The sequence below is a fragment of the Macaca fascicularis genome, chromosome 2 (assembly GCF_037993035.2).
Source record: "Macaca fascicularis isolate 582-1 chromosome 2, T2T-MFA8v1.1".
In the NCBI taxonomy this organism is placed as follows: domain Eukaryota; kingdom Metazoa; phylum Chordata; class Mammalia; order Primates; family Cercopithecidae; genus Macaca; species Macaca fascicularis.
Window position 1 is genome coordinate 113097511 of NC_088376.1, and position 24990 is coordinate 113122500.

Below are 24990 nucleotides of genomic sequence, written 5' to 3' on the forward strand. Positions count from 1 at the left end.
CATCCTGGCTAACACAGTGAAACCCCGTCTCTACTAAAAAATACAAAAACTAGCCGGGCGAGGTGGCGGGCGCCTGTAGTCCCAGCTGCTCGGGAGGCTGAGGCAGGAGAATGGCGTAAACCCAGGAGGCAGAGCTTGCAGTGAGCTGAGATCCGGCCACTGCACTCCAGCCTGGGCGACAGAACGAAACTCTGTCTCAAAAAATAAAAAATAAAATAAAATAAAATAAAAGATTCTATTTTTTTTTTTTTTCCGAGATGGAGTCTTGCTCTGTTGTCCAGGCTGGAATGCAGTGATGCGATCTCAGTTCACTGCAAACTCCACCTCCCAGGTTCAAGCAATTCTCCCACCCCAGCCTCCTGAGTAGCTGGGATTACAGGTGTGTGCCATCATACCCAGTTAATTTTTGTATTTTTAGTAGAGACAGAGTTTCGCCATGTTGGCCAGGCTGGTCTCAAACTCCTGGCCTCAAGTGATCCACCCACTTTGGCCTCCCAAAGTGTTGGGATTACAGATGTGAGCCACTGTGCCCGGCCAAAAGATTATTAAAAAAATTATCCTGCCAGGGTCCGGGCATAGTGGCTCATGCCTGTAATCCCAGCACTTTGGGAGGCCAAGGCAGTCAGGAGTTCAAGACCAGCCTGATCAATATGATGAAACCCCCGTCTCTACTAAAAATACAAAAATTCGCCGGGCGCGGTGGCTCACGCCTGTAATCCCAGCAGTTTGGGAGGCCGAGGCGGGTGGATCACGAGGTCAGGAGATCGAGACCATCCTGGCTAACACAGTGAAACCCTGTCTCTACTAAAAATACAAAAAATTAGCCGGGCGTGGTGGTGCGTGCCTGTAGTCCCAGCTACTCAGAGGCTGAGGCAGGAGAATGGCGTGAACCCAGGAGGCAGAGCTTGCAGTGAGCCGAGATGGTGCCACTGCACTCCAGCCTGGGCGACAAAGCGAGACTCCGTCTCAAAAAAAAAAAAAAAAAAAAAAAATTGGCCGGGTGCGGTGGCTCAGGCCTGTAATCCCAACACTTTGGGAGGCTGAGACAGGCAGATCACGAGGTCAGGAGATCGAGACCATCCTGGCTAACACGGTGAAACCCCGTCTCTACTAAAAAATACAAAAAACCAGCCGGGCGAGGTGGCGGGCGCCTGTAGTCCCAGCTACTCCAGAGGCTGAGGCAGGAGAATGGCGTAAACCCGGGAGGCGGAGCTTGCAGTGAGCTGAAATCCGGCCACTGCACTCCAGCCTGGGCGACAGAGCAAGACTCCGTCTCAAAAAAAAAAAAATTAGCCAGGCGTGGTGGCGCACACCTGTAGTCCCAGCTACTCAGGAGACTGAGGCAGAAGAATCACTTGCACTGGGGAGGCAGAGGTTGCAGTGAGTCAAGATCGTGATTGTGCCACTGCACTCTGGCCTGGGTGGCAGAGCAAGACTCTGTCTCAAAAAAAAAAAAAAAATTATCCTGCCAGGCGTGGTGGCTCACCACCCTTTGGGAGGCCGAGGTGAGCAGATCACTTGAGGCCAGGAGTTTGAGATCAGCCTGGCCAACATGGCGAAACCCTGTCTCTACTAAAAATACAAAAATTACCCGGGTGTGGTGGCAGGCATCTCTAGTCCCAGCCACTCAGAGGCTAAGGCACAACAATTGCTTAAACCTGGGAGGCAGACTTGCAGTGAGCCCAGATCACACCACTGCACTCTAGCCTGGGTGACAGAGCATGACTCTTATCTAAAAAATATATATATATGTGTGTATATATATGTATCTCCTATATACTGCTCCATACTAGTCCAGAAATGCCTGTGTTCAAAGACCAGCACTGAGGCTAATTAATCTATAGGGCCCACTTTATAGTTTGTCTTTGTTTTACAGGCTGAAGGCCGGATGAGGGTCCCCAGTGTTGGAGCCCCAGGAAGAACCAGCAAAAGACAGTCCAATGAGACTTACCGAGATGCTGTTCGAAGAGTCATGTTTGCTCGGTATAAAGAACTCGATTAAGAATGGAGACAAGTTCCATGGGACACAACCTCCTCCTTGTTTTGTTTGTCTCTCCTTTTCTTTTGTTACTGTTCTTGCTGCTAGAACTTTTTTAAATAAACTTTTTTTCAATGTGATTATCTTTTTGTTAATTTTTTTTTTCCAGAGATGGGTGGGAATGGGGCTACTAGTAGGAGGGAGAGAGTGCCTTGGTTCAGGCCCATTTGAAGTTATGCTGAAGTAGCAACTAGTGCTGCATTAAACCTTAGAATACTGCCTACTGTCAGTATAAGTAAGTGGGTTACAATGACCTTTGAACCATAGCTTGTGTGAACGCTGTCAGACCATACAATTTATTTTCTTAATCTAATCAGCGAATATAGCATTTCATTATTTGTTTCTTTTATTTTTTAATAACTGCTTAAGCTGAACATATTGCATATGTTGGTTTACTACTCATTAGATCTTCAAAATTCTTCTGATTCCCTGTTATGGTAGGGTTGGGGGAAGGCGAGAACTCTTTTTCTGAGTGCCTGAAGAGTACTCCATGCTTCACACTTTATGATTAAAAGTTGGCATAGTGGCCGGGCGCGGTGGCTCAAGCCTGTAATCCTAGCACTTTGGGAGGCCGAGACGGGCGGATCACGAGGTCAGGAGATCGAGACCATCCTGGCTAACACGGTGAAACTCCGTCTCTACTAAAAAATACAAAAAAAAACTAGCCGGGCGAGGTGGCAGGCGCCTGTAGTCCCAGCTACTCCAGAGGCTGAGGCAGGAGAATGGCCTAAACCCGGGAGGCGGAGCTTACAGTGAGCTGAGATCCGGCCACTGCACTCAGAGCGAGACTCCGTCTCAAAAAAAAGAAAAAAAAGTTGGCATAGTAAGGATCACCATTCCTCTCCAGGCACTGCCCAGCTCTTCTTCTCTCCATTGCTAAAATTCTCCAAAGAGGTATCTGCCCTCTTTCAAATCTTTCTCAATTTCTCCATCATCACCTCTACCATTTTCCAGTATTTGCTTCAAAAATGAGGTTTTTTTTGTTTTTTGTTTTTTGTTTTTTCCTTTTTTGAGACAGAGTCTTATTTTGTGGCCCAGGCTGGAGTGCAGTGGCATGATCACCACTTACTGTAGCCTCGACCTCCCAGACTCAAGTGATCTGCCTGCCTTGGCCTTCCAAAGTGTTGGGATTACAGGCATGAGCAACAGGGCCCGGCCCAAAAGTGAGCCTTTTAAAAAAAAATTCTTTGTTGTTAAAAGGACTATAGGCCAGGCACGGTGGCTCACGCCTGTAATCCCAGCACTTTGGGAGGCCGAGGTGGGTGAATCACCTGAGGTCAGGAATTTAAGACCAGCTTGGCCAACATGGTGAAACCCCGTCTCTACTAAAAATATAAAAATTAGCCGGGCATGAGGGTAGGCACCTGTAATCCCAGCTACTGAGGAGGCTTAGGCAGGAGAATCACTTCCAGGAGGTGGAGGTTGCAGTGAGCTGAGATCACGCCACTGTACTTCATTCAGCCTGGGCAACAAGAGCGAGACTCCATCTCAAAATAAAATAAAAGGACTATATAAGGCCAGGTGCAGTGGGTGGCTCACTCCTGTAATCCCAGCACTTTGGGAGGCCAAGGCAGGTGGATCACTTGAGGTCAGGAGTTCGAGACCAGCCTGGCCAACATGGTGAAACCCTGTCTCTACTAAAAATACAAAAATTAGCTGGGCATGGTGGTGCATACCTGTAATCCCAGCTACTCAGGAAGCCAAGGCAGAGAATCACTTGAGCCTGGGAGTAGGTTGCAGTGAGCCGAGATTACATCACTGCACTGCATCCTGGGCGACAGAGTGAGATTCTGTCAGAAAAAAAAAAAGGACTATGTAACTTACAAGCCTATTTTTGTTTTGTTTTAAATTTTGCTGTATTTCTTTGGCTATGAGAGCCTATTATAACTTTTAAAAATCCTGGCATGGTGGCTTATACCTATAATCCCAGCACTTTCAGAGGCTGAGGTGAGAGGATCACTTGAGCCCAAGAGGTTGAGGCTGTAATGAGTGCAGTGATCATACCACTGCACTCTAATCTGGGCAATGGAGTGAGACCCTGTCTCAGAAAAATAAAATTCCTCAGGGTTACATATCACAGTACTAAAAATTTCACTTTGCACATATCTCAAGGGAAGAATGTTTCTTAGGAAGAGAACTGAGACCACCATCTTGATGGAATAAGGCAGGTCAGATCATCTTTAGCTGTATTGTCCTGGTGAGAAAGCAGCAATAGGCAATCTGTAAACAAGTGGTTGTGGCTGTGTTTCAATAAAACTTTATTCACAAAGACAGTATTGGCCTGTGAGTTTTAGTTTGCCAACCCCTTGGTTGTATGATCTGTATACATAAGGCTGGACCAGGGAGGGCTGAAATATACTCTGTTAAAGGTGGGTGGGGCGGAGGGTTTGGGAGAGATGGGTAGTGATGGGTAGTGAGGAGTGGGAGATGTTAGGGAGAATATGCTTTTTTTTTTTTTTTTTTTTGAGACGGAGTCTCGCTATGTCACCCAGGCTGGGGTGCAGTGGCACGATCTCGGCTCACTGCAAGCTCCGCCTCCTGGGTTCACGCCATTCTCCTGCCTCAGCCTCCGAGTAGCTGGGACTACAGGCGCCCGCCACCACGCCCGGCTAGTTTTTTTGTTTGTTTGTTTGTTTGTTTGTTTGTTTGTTTGAGACGGAGTCTCGCTGTGTCTCCCAGGCTGGAGTGCAGTGGCGTGATCTCGGCTCACTGCAAGCTCCGCCTCCCGGGTTCACGCCATTCTCCCGCCTCAGCCTCCCAAGTAGCTGAGACTACAGGCGCCCGCCACCACGCCCGGCTAGTTTTTTGTATTTTTAGTAGAGACGGGGTTTCACCATGTTAGCCAGGATAGTCTCGATCTCCTGACCTCGTGATCCACCCGCCTCGGCCTCCCAAAGTGCTGGGATTACAGGCTTGAGCCACCGCGCCCTGCTTTTTTTTGTATTTTTAGTAGAGAAGGGGTTTCACCATGTTAGCCAGGGATGGTCTCGATCTCCTGACCTCGTGATCCACCCGCCTCGAGAATATGCTAAGAAGAAAACTTCAGGCCAGGTGCAGTGGCTCACGCCTGTAATCCCAGCACTTTGGGAGGCCCAGGAGGGCGGATCACGAGGTCAGCAGATTGAGACCATCCTGGCTAACATGGTGAAACCCTGACTCTACTAAAAATATAAAAAATTAGCCAGGCTTGGTGGCCGGCGCCTGTACTCCCAGGTACTTGGGAGGCTGAGGCAGGAGAATGGTGTGAACCTGGGAGGCAGAGCTTACAGTGAGCTGAGATCACGCCGCTGCACTCCAGCCTGGGCAACAGAGCAAGACTCCGTCCAAAAAAAAAAAAAAAAAATCAACAGGAATAGTAAATCTGAATTTATTTGCCATGCTGTGTCCAGATCTAATTGTTCTCTTTAATAAATCTTTATTCATCCAAAACGGAAAACAAATAAAATCAGGAGCACATTAGCTTAGAAATTGAGAGCCCCATCTTCTGGGCCTTGCTACTACTAGTGCTGCATTACTACATAAGATGGGCCATTTGAATCTATCAGCACTAGACAAGTGCACTTTAAAAACCCTTCTCATCTAACGATGGTCTGCAGATTCATCTGTGAAGTAATTCATTGCATCCTGTCTGAGTAGGTCAAAACTCTTTGGAAGCTGGTCTAGTTTTGTCCTGAACTGGCCAGACCAGGTTTTCCTTCTAACCCTATGTCACCCAACTGGACCTGTCATGAGCTATGGAACACATTAAATGCTTCACTATTGAAGTTGTTAACATAGGCAGCATCCAATTATTAAGTGTTGGTATATGTTTTGGAAGCTTAGCCTACATGTCACTGGGGATTATAGCAAGACTGATGTTGGCTTCTGTGCCCATATAACTCAGTCCACTGGGAAAAATGGACATTGAGCAATTACTGACACAATGAGACCCTCAAGGGAGAAATACAGTAAGCTATGGGGACAGCATGACATAGATTTGTTTTTTTGGGTTTTTTTTTTTTGAGACGGAGTCTTGCTCTGTTGCCAGGCTGCATTGCATTGACGCAGTCTCAGCTCACTGCAGCCTCTGCCTTCCAGATTCAAGCGATTCTTCTGCCTCAGCCTCCCGAATAGCTGGGACTACAGGTGCATGCCACCACGCCTGCTAATTTTTGTATTTTTAGTAGAGACAGGGTGTCACCATGTTGGCCAAGATGGTCTCGATCTCTTGACCTCGTGATCTGCCCACCTCAGCCTTCCAAAGTGCTGGGATTACAGGCGTAAGCCAGCGCGCCTGGCCTTTTTGGTTTTTTTTTCTTTTCCTTTTCTTTTTTTTGAGATGCATTTTTCACTCTTGTTGCCCAGGCTGGAGTGCAATGGCATGATCTTGGCTCACTGCAACCTCCACCTCCCATGTTCAAGCAATTGTCTTGCCTTAACCTCCCTAGTAGCTGGGATTACAGGCACCCACCACCATGCGTGACTAATTTTTGTATTTTTAGCAGAGATGGGGTTTCACCGTGTTGACCAGGCTGGTCTCGAACTTCTGACCTCAGGGTCATCCACCTACCTTGGCATCCCAAAGTGCTGGGATTACAACATCTTCCCTGGAGTAAGTGTTTTAAACTCAGACCTAGTTTGGCCCATGGCCTAGGTTTGTTTGCTCTTCCTAATTTAACTTTTCCTTTGTGGTGGAGATTTTGCTTTTGGAAATAAGGTCTGAATTTTTTTTTTTTTTTTTACTTTAAGTTCTAGGATACATGTGCAGAATGTGGAGGTTTGTACATAGGTGTACATGTACATGTGCGTGGTGGTTTGCTGCACCTATCAACCAATCATCTGGGTTTCCTTTTTTTTTTTGAGACGGAGTCTTGCTCTGTCGCCAGGCTGGAGTGCAATGGCGGGATCTCAGCTCACCGCAACCTCCGCTTCCCGGGTTCAAGCGATTCCCCTGCCTCAGCCTCCCAAGTAGTTGGGACTACAGGCACACGCCACCACAACCAGCTAATTTTTTGTATTTTAGTAGAGACGGGGTTTCACGATGTTGGCCAGGATGATCTCGATCTCCTGAGCTCATGATCTGCCCGCCTCGGCCACCCAAAGTGCTGGGATTACAGGCATGAGCCGCTGCGCCTGGCGTCATCTAGGTTTTAAGCCCCGCATGCATTAAATATTTATCCTGATTCTCTCCCTCCCCTTGTCCTCGTGTGTGATGTTCCCCTCCCTGTGTCCATGTGTTCTCATTGCTCAACTCCCACTTATGAGTGAGAACATGCAAGGTCTGAAATTTTTTTTTTTTTTTTTTTTTGTTGTTGTTGTTGTTGAGACAGAGTCTCCCTGTGTCGCCCAGACTGGAGTGCAGTGGCCGGATCTCAGCTCACTGCAAGCTCCGCCTCCCGGGTTCACGCCATTCTCCTGCCTCAGCCTCCCGAGTAGCTGGGACTACAGGCGTCCGCCACCTCGCCCGGCTAGTTTTTTGTATTTTTTAGTAGAGACGGGGTTTCACCGTGTTAGCCAGGATGGTCTCGATCTCCTGACCTTGTGATCCGCCCGTCTCAGCCTCCCAAAGTGCTGGGATTACAGGCTTGAGCCACCGCGCCCGGCCGGTCTGAAATTTTTTTTTTCCTTTTTCTTTCTTTTTGAGATGGAGTCTCTCTTAGCCCAGGCTGGAGTGCATGGCATGATCTCAGCTCACTGCAACCTCTGCCTCCCAGGTTCAAGCGATTCTCCTGCCTCAGCCTTCTGAGTAGCTGAAATTACAGGCGTCTGCCAGCACGCCCAGCTAATTTTTGTATGTTTGGTAGAGACGGGGTTTCACCATGTTAGCCAGGCTGGTCTCAAACTCCTGACCTCTGGTGATCCACCCGCCTCAGCCTCCCAATATGCTGGGATTTACAGGCATGAGCCACTGTGCCAAGCCAGCGTCTGAATTTTTTATCTTTTTTTTTTTTTTTTTTTTTTTTTTTGAGACGGAGTCTCGCTCTGTCGCCCAGGCTGGAGTGCAGTGGCCGGATCTCAGCTCACTGCAAGCTCCGCCTCCCGGGTTTACGCCATTCTCCTGCCTCAGCCTCCCGAGTAGCTGGGACTACAGGCGCCCGCCACCTCGCCCGGCTAGTTTTTTGTATTTTTTAGTAAAGACGGGGTTTCACCGTGTTAGCCAGGATGGTCTCGATCTCCTGACCTCGTGATCCACCCATCTCGGCCTCCCAAAGTGCTGGGATTACAGGCATGAGCCACCGCGCCCGGCCTTTTTTTTTTTTTTGAGACAGAGTCTCGCTCTGTGGGCCCAGGCTTGAGTGCAGTGGCACGATCTCTGCTCACTGCAAGCTCCACCTCCCGGGTTCACGCCATTCTCCTGCCTCAGCCTCCCAAGCAGCTGGGACTACAGGCGCCCACCACCACACCCAGATCATTTTTTGTATTTTTACTAGAGACGGGGTTTCACCATGTTAGCCAGGATGGTCTCGATCTTCTGACCTCGTGATCCGCCCGCCTCGGCCTCCCTAAGTGCTGGGATTACAGGCGTGAGCCACCGCACCCAGCCATGAAATTTTTAATACACTTTTTGTGTTTTTCTTTTGAGACAGAGTCCCTCTGTGTTATCCAGGCTGGAGTGCGGTGGCAAGATCACAGCCGACTGCAACCTCCACCTCCTGGGTTCAAGCAATTTTCCTGCCTCAGCCTCCTGAGTAGCTGGGACTACATGCACATGCCACTATGCCCTGCTAAGTTTTGTATTTTTTAGTGGAGATGGGGTTTTACCATGTTGGCCAGGCTGGTCTTGAACTCCTGACCTCAAGTGATCTGCCCGCCTGGGCCTCCCAAAGTGCTGACATTACAGGCCTGAGCCATCATGCCTAGCCTTAGTATACTTTTTAAAGCAGTACCAGCTGGGCTCAGTGGCTCACACCTGTAACCCCAGCACTTTGGGAGGTCCAAGTAGGTGGATCACCGGAGGTTGGGAGTTCGAGACCAGCCTGATCAACATGGAGAAACCCCATCTCCACTAAAAATACACAATTTGCCAGGAATGGTGGCACATGCCTGTAATCCCAGCTACTTGGGAGGCTGAGGCAGGAGAATCGCTTGAACCCAGGAGGCAGAGGTCGCGGTGAGCTGAGATTGCCCCATTGCACTCCAGCCTGGGCAACAAGAGCAAAACTCCATCTCAAAAAAAAAAAAAAAAAAAAAAAAAAAAGCACCTGATAGCGTTTTGTTTTGTTTTGTTTTGTTTGAGACAGAGTCTTGCTCTGTCGCCCATGCTGGAGTGCAGTGGCGCAATCTCTGCTCACTGCAAGCTCCTCCTCCTAGATTTACACCATTCTCCTGCCTCAGCCTCCCAAGTAGCTGGGACTACAGGTGCCTGCCACCATGCCCGGCTAAATTTTTTTGTATTTTTTAGTAGAGGTGGGGTTTCATCGTGTTAGCCTGGATGGTCTTAATCTCCTGACCTCGTGATCCGCCCGCCTCAGCCTCCCGAAGTGCTGAGATTAGAGGTGTGAGCCACCGTGCCCGGCCTTTTTTTTTTTTTGAGACAGTCTCACTCTGCTTGCTCTGTCACCCAGGCTGGAGTGCAGTGGCACCATCTTGGCTTACTGCAACCTCTGCCTCCCAGGTTCAAGCAATTCTTGTGGCTCAGCCTCCCGAGTAGCTGGGACTACAGTCGCGCACCACCATGCCTGGCAAATTTTTGTATTTTTGGTAGAGATGGGGTTTCGCCACATTGGCCAGGCTGGTTTTGAACTCCTGATCTCAAGTGATCTGCCCACCTTGGCCTCCCAAAGTGCTGGGATTACAGGCATGAGCCACCATACCCAGGCTTGAGAGCAATAATTTAAGCCTACTCTTAGAATAACTGTGTATGGCAGATGCACATGAAGTGTATTCCCAGCTAGGGAATCTGGGAGTGACCAACTAGAACTTCGTTCCTTACCTATGATAAACATCTTAGCCCTCAGTCTGTCACATGGAACATGGGACATACAGGAGATTGAGGCCCTGAGTTTTGGGGCAAATGAAGATTGCCAGGTGGAGGTCATTAGGGGGAGAGTATTATTAAGTGAATAGGCTATATACGCTGCATGATGTTTGCAGGCAGTTACAGTTTTCCTGCCTAGCCCACTGCCACCGGGCCATGCGGATATGTTATCCTGTTATCCAGCCATCACCACTAGACCATTTCTTTTTTCTTTCTTTCTTTTTTTTTTTTTTTTTTTGAGACGGAGTCTCACGCTGTTGCCCAGGCTGGAGTGCAGTGGCGCGATCTCGGCTCACTGCAAGCTCCGCCTCCCTGGTTCCCGCCATTCTTCTGCCTCAGCCTCCTGAGTAGCTGGGACTACAGGCGCCCGCCACCGCGCCCGGCTAATTTTTTTTTTGTATTTTTAGTAGAGACGGAGTTTCACTGTGGTCTCGATCTCCTGACCTTGTGATCCGCCCGCCTCGGCCTCCCAAAGTGCTGGGATTACAGGCTTGAGCCACCGCGCCCAGCCTCTTTCTTTCTTTTTTTGAGACAGAGTCTCACTCTGTCACCCAGGCTGAAGTGCAGTGGCGTGATCTTGGTTCGCTGCAACTTCCTTCCCTCGGGTTCAAGCGATTCTCCTGCCTCAGCCTCATGAGTAGCTGAGATTATAGGCACCTGCCACAGCACCCGGCTAACTTTTATATTTTTAGTAGAGATGGGGTTTTACCATCTTGGCCAGGCTGGTCTTGAACTCCTGACCTCGTGATCCACCTGCCTCGGCCTCCCAAAGTACTGGCATTACAGGTGTGAGCCACTGCGCCCAGCCACCACTGGACTATTTCTGTACATAAGGTGGTTCTCCTTTCCAGCCCACTGCCACTGGGCTCTCTTCTCTGTATGTAAGCCCCTAATACAAGATTGGAGATAAAGTAATCATGGTTTTTGTCATTTAAAGTAATAAAACCTCACATCTCATTTGCTGGCTCTAGGTCTCTTCTTCAGCCTCTTGAACCTAGTTCCTTCCCTTGTTGACGTTAATAGGGGTTAGGCACAACACTTGGGTACTGATTAAAGTAGGAATGGGTGTGAAAACAGTCACCCTGTGATGTCCCTGGGAAGTTCCCTGAGGTTTTTGATGCCAGAGCAGAGATCTTTGGTAATTTCCTCACTACTTTATCCCTAGGGCCTGGCACAGGTACTCAATAAATTAATAAACAATGCTGAACTCACAGATTTATAGAAAATACTTGTCGGATTGAATTTTGATTATATCTCTTCCTTAGTTCATCAAAGCCCATCTTTGACAAAAGAAATCATTTGGTTTATTGGTATAGGCAAGAATTCTTCCATACATTTTTTTCTTCTTTATCTTCTAGAGCAATAGATCCCAGCCTGGAACCAAAACATGTGAACCAGTCTCTTCTTTTGCCAAGTGGTAGGAGATTTTCTTTTTTAAGACATGATCATAATTTCATTAAAGAGGGGAACTTTCTTTTTTTTTTTCACATCCAGAAACTAGAAAAGACAATCTTAAAGGACTATTCTTTATTGAACTTATGTGGCTTTATTTAAAACAAAAAGCAACTCACTCTGATGTCTTTGTTTTTCTTACATCAGCTACCAGACAGGCCTTTGGCAGCAGAGCTCTGAAGCTCAACAGGGCAATGTCTAAAAGATCAGCTACCAGAGATAATTTGGAGGATGGCACTTACGTCTGGATGAAATCCATCCTTTTTTGCCAGGGACCTCTTCAAGTTCAAGAATTATTTTGCAGGCTGGACATGGTGGCTCATGCTTGTAATCCCAGCACTTTGGGAGACTGAGGTAAGAGAATTGCTTGAACTTAAGAGTTCAGACCAGGCCGGGCGCGGTGGCTCAAGCCTGTAATCCCAGCACTTTGGGAGGCCAAGACGGGCGGATCACGAGGTCAGGAGATCAAGACCATCCTGGCTAACACAGTGAAACCCCGTCTCTACTAAAAATACAAAAACTTAGCCGGGCAAGGTGGCAGGCGCCTGTAGTCCCAGCTACTCGGGAGGCTGAGGCAGGAGAATGGCGTGAACCCGGGAGGTGGAGCTTGCAGTGAGCTGAGATCCGGCCACTGCACTCCAGCCTGGGTGACAGAGCGAGACTCCGTCTCAAAAAAAAAAAAGAGTTCAGACCAGCCTGGGCAACATGGTGAAACTCCATCTCTACCCCAAAAATACAAAAAATTAGCTGGGCATGGTGGTACATACCTGTGGTCTCAGCTACTCAGGAGGATCGCTTGATCCTGATAGGTCGAGGTTGCAGTGAACCAAGATCGCGACACTGCACTCCAACCTTGGTGACAGAGTAAGACCCCCTCTCAAAAAAAAAAGATTATTTTGTGGTTTGTAAATAGCTATATAGCTTTTATGACTGGTGATGAACCCAGCTCAGGAAGCACCTCAGGAATACCCAAAGGTGTTTGTTGAACTGCCTTGGGGACAAGGCAGGCAACGGCTAGTGGCTATGAAGTCTAGTGGGTTCTAGATTCTTGGCATCTGCATCATCCATTGTAGGGTTTGCAATGATGTCATCTATGTTTAACTTTTAAATTTCATTAATGCATTTACTCTTTTCTGATATTTTGCATATATGCTTCCCCATAAATTGTATATACTTCCTCTCTAAATACACACACACCACATATATTTCTTTTTTTTTTTTTTTTTTTTTTTGAGACGGAGTCTCGCTCTGTCGCCCAGGCTGGAGTGCAGCGGCCAGATCTCAGCTCACTGCAAGCTCCGCCTCCCGGGTTCACGCCATTCTCCTGCCTCAGCCTCCCGAGTAGCTGGGACTACAGGCGCCCGCCCCTGCGCCCGGCTAATTTTTTCTATTTTTAGTAGAGACGGGGTTTCACCATGGTCTCGATCTCCTGACCTTGTGATCCGCCCACCTCGGCCTCCCAAAGTGCTGGGATTACAGGTGTGAGCCACCACGCCCGGCCACAGCACATATATTTCTACCTTTTCATCTATATATGTATTGTGTATATACCCATATATAGATATATACACTGACATCTCTCCACTTATTCTTGAAAGCTTTTCCAGAGAGAGAAGAAAATGGTATAGGCACAGTTTTCTGTAACTGATATTTTCCTCTGCCTTGCCATGGTCTATTTTTTCAATTTGTATGTATGACCTGAAAAATCAGTTCTGGCTGGGTGCGGTGGCTCATGCCTGTAATCCCAGCACTTTGGGAGGCTGAGGTGGGTGGATCACCTGAGGTCAGGAGTTCAAAACCGGCCTGGTCAACATGGTGAAACCCCGTCTCTACTAAAAATACAAAAATTAGCTGGGTGTGGTGGTGGGTGCCTGTAATCCCAGCTGTTTGGGAGGCTGAATCACTTGAACCTGGGAGGCAGAGGTTGCTGTAAGCTGAGATCATGCCATTGCACTCCAGCCTGGGCAACAGGAGCAAAACTCCATCTCAAAAAAACAAACAAAAATGTTTGCAAAGCATCTAGGGCAATAATCTAGCATCCAGTAAAATGATCAACTAATGTTCCTCATTTTTATTTACTTTTTATTTTTATTATTTTTTGAGATGGAGTCTTGCTGTGTTGCACAGGCTGAGTTCGGTGGAGCAATCTCTGCTCACTGCAACCTCCCCCTCTGGGGTTCAAGAGATTCTCCTACCTCAGCCTCCCAAGTAGCTGGGATTACAGGTGCGTGCCACCACACCCAGCTAATTTTTGTGTTTTTATTTTTTTTATTTTATTTATTTATTTATTTATTTATTTATTTAATTTTTTGAGATGGAGTCTCGCTCTGTGCCCCAGGCTGGAGTGCAGTGGCACAATTTCGGCTCACTGAAAGCTCTGCCTCCCAGGTTCACGCCATTCTCCTGCCTCAGCCTCCTGAGTAGCTGGGACTACAGTCGCCCGCCACCGCGCCCGGCTAATTTTTTTGTATTTTTAGTAGAGACGGGGTTTCATCGTGTTAGCCAGGATGGTCTCGATCTCCTGACCTTGTGATCCGCCCGCCTCGGCCTCCCAAAGTGCTGGGATTACAGGCGTGAGCCACCACGCCCGGCCTGTGTTTTTAGTAGAGACCGGGTTTAGCCATGTTGGCCAGGCTGGTCTCAAACTCCTGAGCTCAACTGATCCACCTGCCTCGGCCTCCTAGTGCTCGGATTACAGGCATGAGCCACCACACCCGGCCCCTCCTTTTTATTTATTTATTAATTATTGTTATTTTGAGACTGAGTCTTGCTCTGTCAGCCAGGCTGGAGTGCAGTGGCACGATCTTGGCTTACTGCAACCTCCGCCTCCCCGGTTCAAACGATTCTCCTGCCTCAGCCTCCCTGGTAGCTGGAAATACAGGCACACGCCACCACGCCCAGCTAATTTTTGTATTTTTAGTAGAGACGCGGTTTCACCATATTGATCAGGCTGTCTTGAGCTCCTGAGGTCGGGATCCACCCTCCTCGGCCTCCCAAAGTGCTGGGATTACAGGCTTGAGCCACCTCGCCCGGCCTCCTTTTTTTTTTTTTTTTTTTTTTTTTTTTGAGACACAGTCTTGCTCTGTGGCCCAGGCTGGAGTGCAGTGGCGCTATCTCGGCTCACTGCAAGCTCCGCCTCCCGGGTTCACGCCATTCTCCTGCCTCAGCCTCCCCAGGAGCTGGGACTACAGGCGCCCGCCACCGCGCCCGGCTAATTTTTTGTATTTTTACTAGAGACGGGGTTTCACCGAGTTAGCCAGAATGGTCTCGATCTCCTGACCTTGTGATCGCCCACCTCGGCCTCCCAAAGTGCTGGGATTACAGACGTGAGCCACTGCGGCCGGCACCAGCCTCCTTTTTATTTTTCAGCGACAGTTTCTCACATTGACCCCAGGCTGGAGTGCGGTGACGAGAGCACGGTTCACTGCAGCCTCGACTTCCTGGGCCCAAGCGAACCTCTCACCTCAGTTCCTGAGTAGCTGGGATTAGAGGCCCACGCCACCACGCTCAGCTAATTTTATTTTTTGTAGAGATAGGGTCTCACTGTGTTGTCCAGGCTGGTCTCGAACTCCTGGCCTCAAGCGATCCTCCTGCCTCGGCCTCCCAAAATGCTGGATCGTGGTTGAGCCACCACGCCACCCACGGTCTCCTTTTAATGTAAAACATTAAACAATGTTTTACACCGTGCCAGTGAAAGCAAACTGTACTCTCTATGGCGCTAGTAGCAAAAGCAAAGAATTATTACCATGCCTAATAGAGAGGAGCCCTAAAAACAAATCCAGGTCTGCAAAAGCCGATCGACAACTCTGTGGTGATTTAGAAGAGAATTGCAAGAAACACAGAGCGTCCCAAGTGACAAGGATGGTCTGGCGACCACATTTCCCGGCAGCCCTCGCGCAGCCAGGCCGCCTAGAGGATTGGACTCATCCGCAGGAGGCGGGTGACAAAGGGAGGGGATAGGCGTGAGGTACTGTGGGTAGGAGACGGCCGTCGGCGGAGGCGCCATTTTGTGGAGCAGCCGAATCTTGTTGGAGGTTCGGGGACGCAGAACCGCTACTGCTGCTTCGGTCTCTCCTTGGGGTAAGTGCGGTGGCTGTCTAACGACGGTAGGTTCTTGCCATTGGGGCTGGCCCCCAGGCCTCCCTTGTCAGCTGCCGGAGGCGATTGATCAGCTCCAGCCGGTTCTCTAGAGGGGCTAAATTACCCCAGGCGTTGGAGGGCCGCGCCCTTCCTTGTTGCCAGCTCTGTCAGTTTCCAGAGGTCGTCCAGCCAGCTCAGCCTCTGGCCTGCTTCTCTCTGGCTGTGACTTTGCCCCTTGTGGGTACACGTCCCCTAATCTCCAGCCCAGCGGAGCAGTGGAGCCGTCGCCTGTCCCTCTGGCCCTCCTCGGGAGCGCCCTGGCAGTCTCTGGCCGCCATCCCCCCTTAACTGCAACTGAATCGCCCTCTCCGAAAAGCTGTTCGGTGATGGCCGATCTCCGGGTTAGGAACCTCTTGGGAGGCGGGAGGGGTGTGTGCGGGGAGGGCAGGCCGGACGCTGGAGTCGGTCGAGCAGGCCGTGACGCCGCCATCTCTGCCGCGAGACCCCACGGAGGTGGGTGCCGGCACCGCCCGGGAGAGAAGGGGCAGCACCAGTGAATATGCCTCGGGACTTGTTTCCCCCCAGTGGTTCTTTTTCATTTATTAATTTCAACAAATCATTGAGCATACGCTCTATATTAGGCTCCAGAGACTACTGGAACTGATTTCTCGGACCTCGCGCTCATCGAACGCGGTCCAGCTGTGTGATGTCTCATTACCAACGGGGAGCAGGTGGGCCGGGCTCTTCGCCACTCAGTGGTTTGTAGTCATAAGAACTGACTCAAGACGTGGTGGTTATTGTTACCTAGGAATTAGGTCGTTTCTAGCTTTGCTCTTGTCTTATGCGATATGTTATTAATGTAGTAGATTTCAGTCAGCTCAGTATCCCAGCTTCTACGAGGTTTTAAATTTTTCATCAGAAATGTTTGAATTTCATGTTGCTCTTTGTATTAAATGAAGACACTTGGATTAATGTTTTAACGGTCAACTATCCCACTAGAGTTGCTTTGATACAAAACCAAAGGAGCTCATTGCAGTTCTGCCCTTTTTGCTTTGTAATTCTAAGGTAGGAGCAGGGAAGGAGTCTTCTGCTTGCTCCATATTATGATTCTGTTGTTAAATCTGGAATCTAATATTTTAAAGTATTCTTAATCTTCCGGTTTTGCTCATGGTTAACAAAATATTAGCATGATTTTAACGTTGACAGTTTGTCCCCACCACCTCCCTACCTTAGATAATCGCTGTCAGTGATTTGAAGGTTTGATGAACTCCCAGCCTCAGTAGTATCCAAGCTTATGGAGCTGCTCACTTAAGTGATCTCTGAGATTTACAGCAATTACTCTCTCTTGTCTCCTAGAAAAAATAAAATTTGAACCTTTTGGAGCTGTGTGCTAGATCTTCAGTGGGACAATGGGTTCAGACAAAAGGTAAGTTACTATAGTACATGACTTTGAACTCAACATTTCAGTGGGGACTGAACTCTTTGTTTAAAATAGTTTATCAAACTAATATGTGAGCGTTTCGTGCCGGGCATTGCTGATGAACACCTTTATGGTCCTGTTGTCACAAACTAACAGTCTAGTGAGAGAAAGTACTGTGTGAACATGCTGTGATAAAGTATAGGGTGCTCTTATAACACATAGGAAGTATGTCTTTTTCTTGATCACAGCCAGGAAAGCTTCCTGGAGAAAGTATTCTCTGGAAGGAAGCTGAAGGATAAGAAATAATTTTAGGCAAAGAAGGGCAGGGTAGAATGGGTCCCTGAGGGTTCCCTGTGTGGACAGCAACCTTTGCAGAATCCAGGAGATCATACAGTCTGGCACTTAGCACAGTTCCTGGCTGTGGTAAGCAATCAATGAATGCCAGTTCTCGTTATTGTTCCCTAAATAGCAAGATGATCCAGACTTAGAGAGCTGAGAAGCTTGGGACCGTGTGTTACATGAAAGAAAGAGCCAAAGAATTAGTGGAAAATTAAGATGAGAGCATTTGGCTATTGGGTACACACTCTCAGACCATTTGATTTAAACACACAACCTTACTCAGCCATCTGCCTTTTTAGTATTGAGGTCAGTCCCTGTGGTAGATCACATTGACAGGCCCGAGGGACCTTAGGAAATGTTCATGTCACATGGTGTTTTAATGCTATGTCAGCAGTCTGTGGTTCTAAATAGCTTATTAAATTAACATTTACCCCTTTGGGGTGTCTCAGTCCCATATTTCCCTTGATTCTTTTTATTAAATTTGTATAAATGAAGCCCTTATAAACCTTTCCTTTGCCACAGTTTTATGAATCTGGTAAAACAATTTACAAAAGACCTATTTTATCTGTGGTCAAATAGGTTTAAGCCCCTTATTATTAGGTTTTCTCATGAAGCCCAGTGCTGCCCTTCAACCAAAAATAAACCAGATGTTATAAGAAGAGTGTTCTCTTAAGGGGTGCTAGTTTTGGGTAACTATCCAGTTATATCTGACAGACAACTAAGTTGCCTGATGGGGAAAAAAAAGACTAACTTAGTTCATCCAGGTTTTTGGTCCATTTTCTAGTAGATATGATACTCTTGAGAGTAGATGAGCCAGGGATGTACTTAATTTCACCCTTTAAAATTGGGTGAAATTCAAGTAACTGCTTTTTTCCTGTTTTTGGTCTGAATCAGGGATGAAGGGATAATATGTAGACTCTAGGCTTGACAAAGTGCAAAAATAAACTTGGATAACATGACCCTTTCTTAGAAATATTCAACCCAAATGTTTGTTTCAAATTTAGCATAAATTCCTGACAATTATCATTACATTTAGTGATATAGGTATTTTCCCAGTGGTTATTTTAGTAAACTGGAATTTAGTAATACATTTTAACACTTTAAACTATTTGGATATATCTTATAAACTGATCTGTGGGGCGTGTGTATTTTTAACTCTTTTAAAGGTACAAAATGTGACTGACTTTAGAATGAAAATTATTTTCCCTGGCAGAGTGAGTAGAACAGAGCGTAGTGGAAGATACGGTTCCATCATAGACAGGGATGACCGTGATGAGCGTGAATCCCGAAGCAGGCGGAGGGACTCAGATTACAAAAGATCTAGTGATGATCGGAGGGGTGATAGATACGACGACTACCGAGACTATGACAGTCCAGAGGTGAGTGACCAGTGGCTGCATAACCCCCAGAAACACCCTGAGTCTTATAGTAATAGAAACAGCAGCCAGGCTGCCAGGCCCAGTGGCCCCTTCCCATAATCCCAGTACTTTGGGAGGTCAAGGTGGCCAGATCACTTGAGGTCAGGAGTTCAAGACCAGTCTGGCCAACATAGTGAAACCCATCTCTACTGATAACACAAAAATTAGCTGAGTGTGGTGGTGGGCACCTGTAATTCCAGCTACTTGGGAGGCTGAGGCAGGAGAATCACTTGAAACCTGGGAGGTGGAGGTTGTAGCAAGCCGAGATCGCACCGCTGCTCTCCAGCATGGGTGACAAAGCAAAACTCTGTCTCAAAAAAAAAAAGAAAGAAATAATAGCCAGGGTTTACCTAGGGCTCACCATGTACTTTTAAGCACTTGACTTCATGAATTCATTTAGGTCTCAGTACAGCCTGATAAGGTAGGTGTTATTACCGTTTTAAAGATGAAACAATGGGGTTATGATAACATATTAGTTCTGTGTTTTGAAATGAATGATAAATATAAGTTGTTGGCCAGGCGCGGTGGCTCACACCTATAATCCCAACACTTTGGGAGGCCAAGGCAGGAGGATCCCTTGAGCCCAGGAGTTCAAGGCCAGCCTGAGCACCATAGGGAGACCCTGTCTTTAAAATAATAATAATAAAAATAATAAAATATAAGTTGTTTTAGTTATCTCGGTATATCTTTTTTTTTTTGAGACAGTTTCACTCTTGTCACTCAGGCTGGAGTGCAGTGGTGCGACCTCAGCTACTCAGGAGGCTGAGGTATGAGAATTGCTTGAGCCTGGGAAGTGGTGGTTGCAGTGAGCTGAGATCGTGCCATTGCACTCCAGCCTGGGCGACAGTGCGAGACTCTGTCTCAAAAAAAACCAGAAGGCTGGGCGCAGTGGCTCACACCTGTAATCCCAGCACTTTGGGAGGCCAAGGTGGGTGGATCATGGGGTCAGAAGATTGAGACCATCCTGGCTAACATGGTGAAACCCCGTCTCTACCAAAAATACAAAAAATTAACTGGGTGTGGTGGCAAGCGCCTATAGTCCCAGCTACTGGGGAGGCTGAGGCAGGAGAATCGCTTGAGCCCGGCAGGCGGAGGTTGCAGTGAGCCGAGATCATCACACCACTGCACACCAGCCTGGGCAATAAGAGGGAAACTGTCTTAAAAAACAAACAAACAAAAAAACAGAAAAAGAAAACACTGCAGACTGGGCGTGCTTGTAATCCCAGCACTTTGGGAGGCCAAAGCAGGAAGGGTCACTTGAGGCCAGGAGTTCAGACCAGCCTGGGTAACATAGTGAGACTGTCTCAAAAAAAAAAAAATTGCAGTGAACATTACCATGGAATGCTTGTATCAGTTCTGTAGACTTCCCTCTAAGGATAATTTCTAGGCACGGAGGGCCTGTTTCAAAGAGTACAGGGTGATGTTAATTGTGATTTTGTTTATTGTAACTCAGAGAGAGCGTGAAAGAAGGAACAGTGACCGATCTGAAGATGGCTACCATTCAGATGGTGACTATGGTGAGCACGACTATAGGCATGACATCAGTGACGAGAGGGAGAGCAAGACCATCATGCTGCGCGGCCTTCCCATCACCATCACAGAGAGCGATGTAAGGGGAAATGACAGTTATAACCAGCAGTCAGTAGGCACAATGAACTTTGAGCTTCTACCATTATTTTCTCATGTTACTGTTTTATCTTAAGCCAGTAGAGGTTGTGTATCCCTTATACAAAATGCTTGGGACCAGAACTGTTTTGATATTTTGTTGTTTTTTTTTTTTTCTAAGTATTTGCATTTACATAAGTTTAAACATTTGCATTTACATAAGTCTAAACATGAAATTCATTTATATTTTGTATATGCCTTATACATGCCAAAGGTAATCTTATACAATACTTTAAATAATTTTATACACAAAACAGTGTGTGCTTTGGTTTTTTTGTGTGATATTTTTGTTTCCGTTTTTTACACAGGGTCTCGTCACTCAGGCTGGAGTATAGCAATGCAGTCATAGCTCACTGCAGCCTCAAACTCCTGGGCTCAAGTGATCTTTTTACTTCAGTAGCTGGCAAGTGCATGCCACCACACCCCGCTAATTTATTTTTTGTAGAGACAGGCTAGGCTAACTGTGTTGCCTGGACTAAAAGTTTTGACTGCCCTTTTGTCTGTGACCTTTCAAATAAGGTCAGGGGTGGAATTTTCCAATTGTAGTGTCTTGAAATTTCAGATTTTGGAGCATTTCAAATTTTTGGATTAGGGTTGCTCAACCTGTATCTCAGCTAGTGAAATATTTTTCTGTCTTTAGGGAGGAGTTCTCTGCACTAGGTTCAGAAGTAAATTACCATATTGGCCTCATGCCTGTAATCCTAGCACTTTGGGAGGCCAAGGCGGGTGGATCACTTGAGGTCAGGAATTTGAGAACAGTCTGGCCAACATGGTGAAACCCTGTCTCTACTAAAAATACAAAAATTAGCTAGGTATGGTGGCATATAGCTTTAGTCCCAGCTACTCAGGGGGGCTGAGACAGGAGAATCGCTTGAACCTAGGAGGTGGAAGTTTAGTGAGCCAAGATCACGCCTTTGCACTCCAGCCTGGGTGACAAAGCAAGACCCTGTCTCAAAAACAGAAGTAAATGACCATATTTATATTTAGGCTTTGAAGCTCGATGTATGAGTGTTCTGAATGTCTTTAACCACAAGGAGCAGGTCTTGTGTCTTCATTAGCTCCTAGAAAATAATCAATACATTTTTATTGAATTAGTTACTTATTAGATGCGGTTGATTGGTAAATACCTAATTTTCTTTTTAATCTGGCCACCCTTTTATTAGTTGAAAATTAAACTACCCATTTGAAACCTTAGAAAAGCTTGTTAAAAACGAAGGTTCATTCAGACTGGCCAATTAGAGTCTTAGTGTACTTGGCACTGCCTGATTTCCAGCAGCATCTCTGGTCCTCACCCTTCCTTCCAGCCACACCCTACTTCCCACATCCTGGACTTTGGACATGTCCATTGCTCTACTGTTGTGCCTTTTTCTGCTTGGAGATGCCGGTATGTAAAGCCTGATCTATCAGGCAGAGCTGCTTCTTCGTTATTCTCTTTCTAAGGCACTGTATTCATGACCTTTACTGTAGCTATCAACACACATGTCTTCATCTCTACCACAAGATCTCTGAAAATAGGCCTCTGTGTGACCTAGTCACCTCTGTGTCCCCAACCCTTGAACACAGTATGTTACTCAGCCAGTGCTCTTGGTAAAACTGAATGTGAGGTTTTAAAACATGCTTTTAAAAGATGTAAATACACAGCATTGTGCCAGTATTTGTTTTATTGGAGTAATCAAAGTAATATTCTGACTATAGTTGAATTTTGGATGAAGCTCAAAATAAGCGTTGGATTCCCATAGCTTTGGGTTTCTAAACCCTGGAAGTAATGAATGTGACAAATGTGAGACGGGATATTAGAGTTAATAGTGGGTAATCGCCGGGCGCGGTGGCTCAAGCCTGTAAGCCCAGCACTTTGGGAGGCCGAGACGGGCGGATCACGAGGGCAGGAGATTGAGACCATCCTGGCGAACACGGTGAAACCCCGTCTCTACTAAAAAGTACAAAAAAAACTAGCCGGGTGAGGTGGCGGGTGCCTGTAGTCCCAGCTATTCGGGAGGCTGAGGCAGGAGAATGGCGTGAACCCGGGAGGCGGAGCTTGCAGTGAGCTGAGATCCGGCCACTGCACTCCAGCCTGGGCGACAGAGCGAGACTCCGTCTCAAAAAAAAAAAAAAATAGTGGGTAATCATTCCATTATTTGTGATCCACTGCACATCTGCTACACTGTACATGTTAGATGCTACAGTGATACAGAGCGATGGATCTTGCCTCAAAAAAGCTTATGGATGAGTAGCTAAGGTCAGCAGATAATGGTGACAATGCAGAATAGAAAGGGGTTAGAGGCCGAGTATGGTAACTCATGCCTGTAATCCCAGCACTTTGGGAGGCCAACGTGGAAAGAGTGCTTGAGCCCAGGAGTTGAGTCCAACCTGGACAACACAGTAAGATGCATCTCTAAAAAAAAGCCAGGCTTAGTGGGGCACTTGTCTGTGGTCCCAGTTACTTGGGAGACTGAGGCAGGAAGATCGCTTGAGCCCAAGAGGTCAAGGCTACAGTGAGTCGTGTTCACACCACTGCACTCCAACCTGAGCGACAGAGCAAGACCCTGTCTCAAAAAAAGAAAAAGAGGGTCATGTTGGAAAAGGTCCTATTGAAAGAGGTCTGCCTAAGAGCTCTTGAAGGTTATTTAAGGGAAATTGTTACTAGTGGAGGGTAAGGAATCTTCTATTTTTATTTTTGTGAGACAGGGCCTTACTCTGTCACCTAGGCTGGAGTGGCGTGATTGTGGCTCACTGCAGCCTCCAACTTTTGGGCTCAGGCAATCCACCAGCCTCAGCCTCCCAAGTAGCTGGGATTACAGGCATGTGTCACCACTCCCAGCTAATTTTTTTGATCTTTTTTTTTTTGTAGAGACAAGGTCTCTCTTTGTTGCCTAGACTGGTCTTGAACTCTTCAATCAGTCCTCCTGCCTGGGTCTCCCAAAGTGCTGGAATTATAGGCGTGGAAAACTAAGGGAATGGTGTGGTAGGTGGGCCCTTCAGGCAGAGGGGCATCACATGAGCAGGGAATAGAAAGGTACTGAATCTAGGTAAGGCCTAGCAATCCGCTTGATTTGACTGGAGTCAGGCTTTTGGCAGGGGAGGGATGAGTGGCAAAATGCTATTGTGGCTAGGGGCTAGAATTTTCAAAAGCCTAGCTAAGCGTAAAAGAATTTTTACTGAGGGTTGGCCAGGCGCAGTGGCTCACGCCTGTAATCCCAGCACTTTGGGAGGCCGAGGTGGGCAGATCACGAGGCCAGGAGATCGAGACCATCTTAGCTAACATGGTGAAACCCCGTCTCTACTAAAAATACAAAAATTAGCTGGGCATAGTGGCAAATGCCTGTAGTCCCAGCTACTTGGGAGGCTGAGGCAGGAGAATCGGGAGGCTGAGGCAGGAGAATCGCTTGAACTCAGGAGGCGGAGCTTGCAGTGAGCCGAGATGGTGCCACTACACTCCAGCCTGGGCAACAGAATGAGACTCCATCTCAAAAAAAAAAAAAAAAAATAGGAATATTACTAAGGGTTTTGATTAGTAGCAGAGGCTGCTCTAGTTAGACAGGAAGGGCAGAGCTGAGTTCAGTTAGCTGTGGCAGTGGGGATGTGGGAAGGAGCTGCAAGAAGTCCTGCAGCAGTTGATTCAGGAAGCCTTGCTGATTGATCAGATTGTCCCCTTAAGGTGGAGTCTGTTAGGCATGTGGCCCTAGGACCTTGTGGAGGAAGTGGACAACATAGGTAGCACAATGCCCTTAGCAGACTTTTTGGGGCTGCGTTGCTGATGATAAAAAACTTTTGTAATGCTGTGTATTTTAGGCTTCTTCAGGGAAACGAAAGTGACTCCTGTAAGAAGGCTGGTTTTCAGCACAGAATTTCTGAGTTTCCCAAATATTACACAAAATTCTTAGAGAATTTGCTTGTTGGGATCTTAGTATTTGTAAAATGTATGAAGAACATCTGAAGAGAATCCTACAGTCCCTCTGTCACATATGATATCAGTAACTTGTTTGTTGTTTATTTTTTCTTTTTGAGATAGCTAATTTTGTACTTTTAGTAGAGACAGGGTTTCACCTTGTTGGCCAGGCTGGTATCGAACTCCTGACCTCAAGTGATTGGCCCAACTTGGCCTCCCAAAGTGCTGGGATTATAGGCGGGAGCCACCTGCCCTAAGTATCTAATTGCTCTGATGACTAATTATTTTTTACTTAATAGGTTACTGCATATGAACCTGAGTCACAGGGTGGGGCCAGGCTCCTCACTTTTTTTTCTTTCTTTTTTTTTTTTTTTTTTTGAGACAGTGTCTCGCTCTGTTGCCCAGGCTGGAGTGCAGTGGCTCAGTCTCGCCTCACTGCAACCTCTGCCTCCCGGGTTCAATTGATTCTCCTGCCTCAGCTTCCCAAGAAGCTGGGATTATAGGCATATGCCACCACACCTAGCTAATTTTTGTATTTTTAGTAGAAAATACAATAGGGATTAAACCAGGTTGGCCAGGCTGGTCTCGACCTTCTGACCTCAGAAGGTCAGAAGGTGACCTGCCCACCTCAGCCTCCCAAAGTGCTGTATTACAGGCATGAGCCACCACACCTGGCCGCAGACCCCTCACTTTTATGTTAGAAAGTAGGTAATTATGTTCCACAAAGTCACCATA

General features: G+C 47.2%; 2 protein-coding genes across 53 annotated transcripts in view; both read left to right on the forward strand.

The window, feature by feature from the left end:
* Positions 1–2118, forward strand: part of RBM6 (RNA binding motif protein 6) — a 124928-nt gene extending 122810 nt beyond the window's left edge. For all 41 annotated transcript variants that reach the window (XM_074032246.1, XM_065540596.1, XM_074032249.1 and 38 more), the window contains one exon: positions 1877–2118. In XM_074032246.1, the coding sequence (XP_073888347.1) occupies positions 1877–2002 (126 nt within the window). In that variant the 3' untranslated portion in view covers positions 2003–2118. The remainder of the gene's footprint in view (positions 1–1876) is intronic.
* Positions 2119–15419: 13301 nt separating this feature from the next.
* The window catches only part of RBM5 (RNA binding motif protein 5), a 31843-nt gene continuing 22272 nt past the window's right edge, over positions 15420–24990 (forward strand). For all 12 annotated transcript variants that reach the window (XR_012431184.1, XR_012431186.1, XR_012431187.1 and 9 more), the window contains exons 1-4: positions 15420–15527; positions 16884–16953; positions 18500–18665; positions 20158–20313. Coding sequence is in view for 3 of the 12 variants with exons in the window: in XM_005547174.4 (XP_005547231.1) it covers positions 16937–16953; positions 18500–18665; positions 20158–20313 (339 nt within the window). In the remaining 9 variants the exon portion in view is untranslated. The remainder of the gene's footprint in view (positions 15528–16883; positions 16954–18499; positions 18666–20157; positions 20314–24990) is intronic.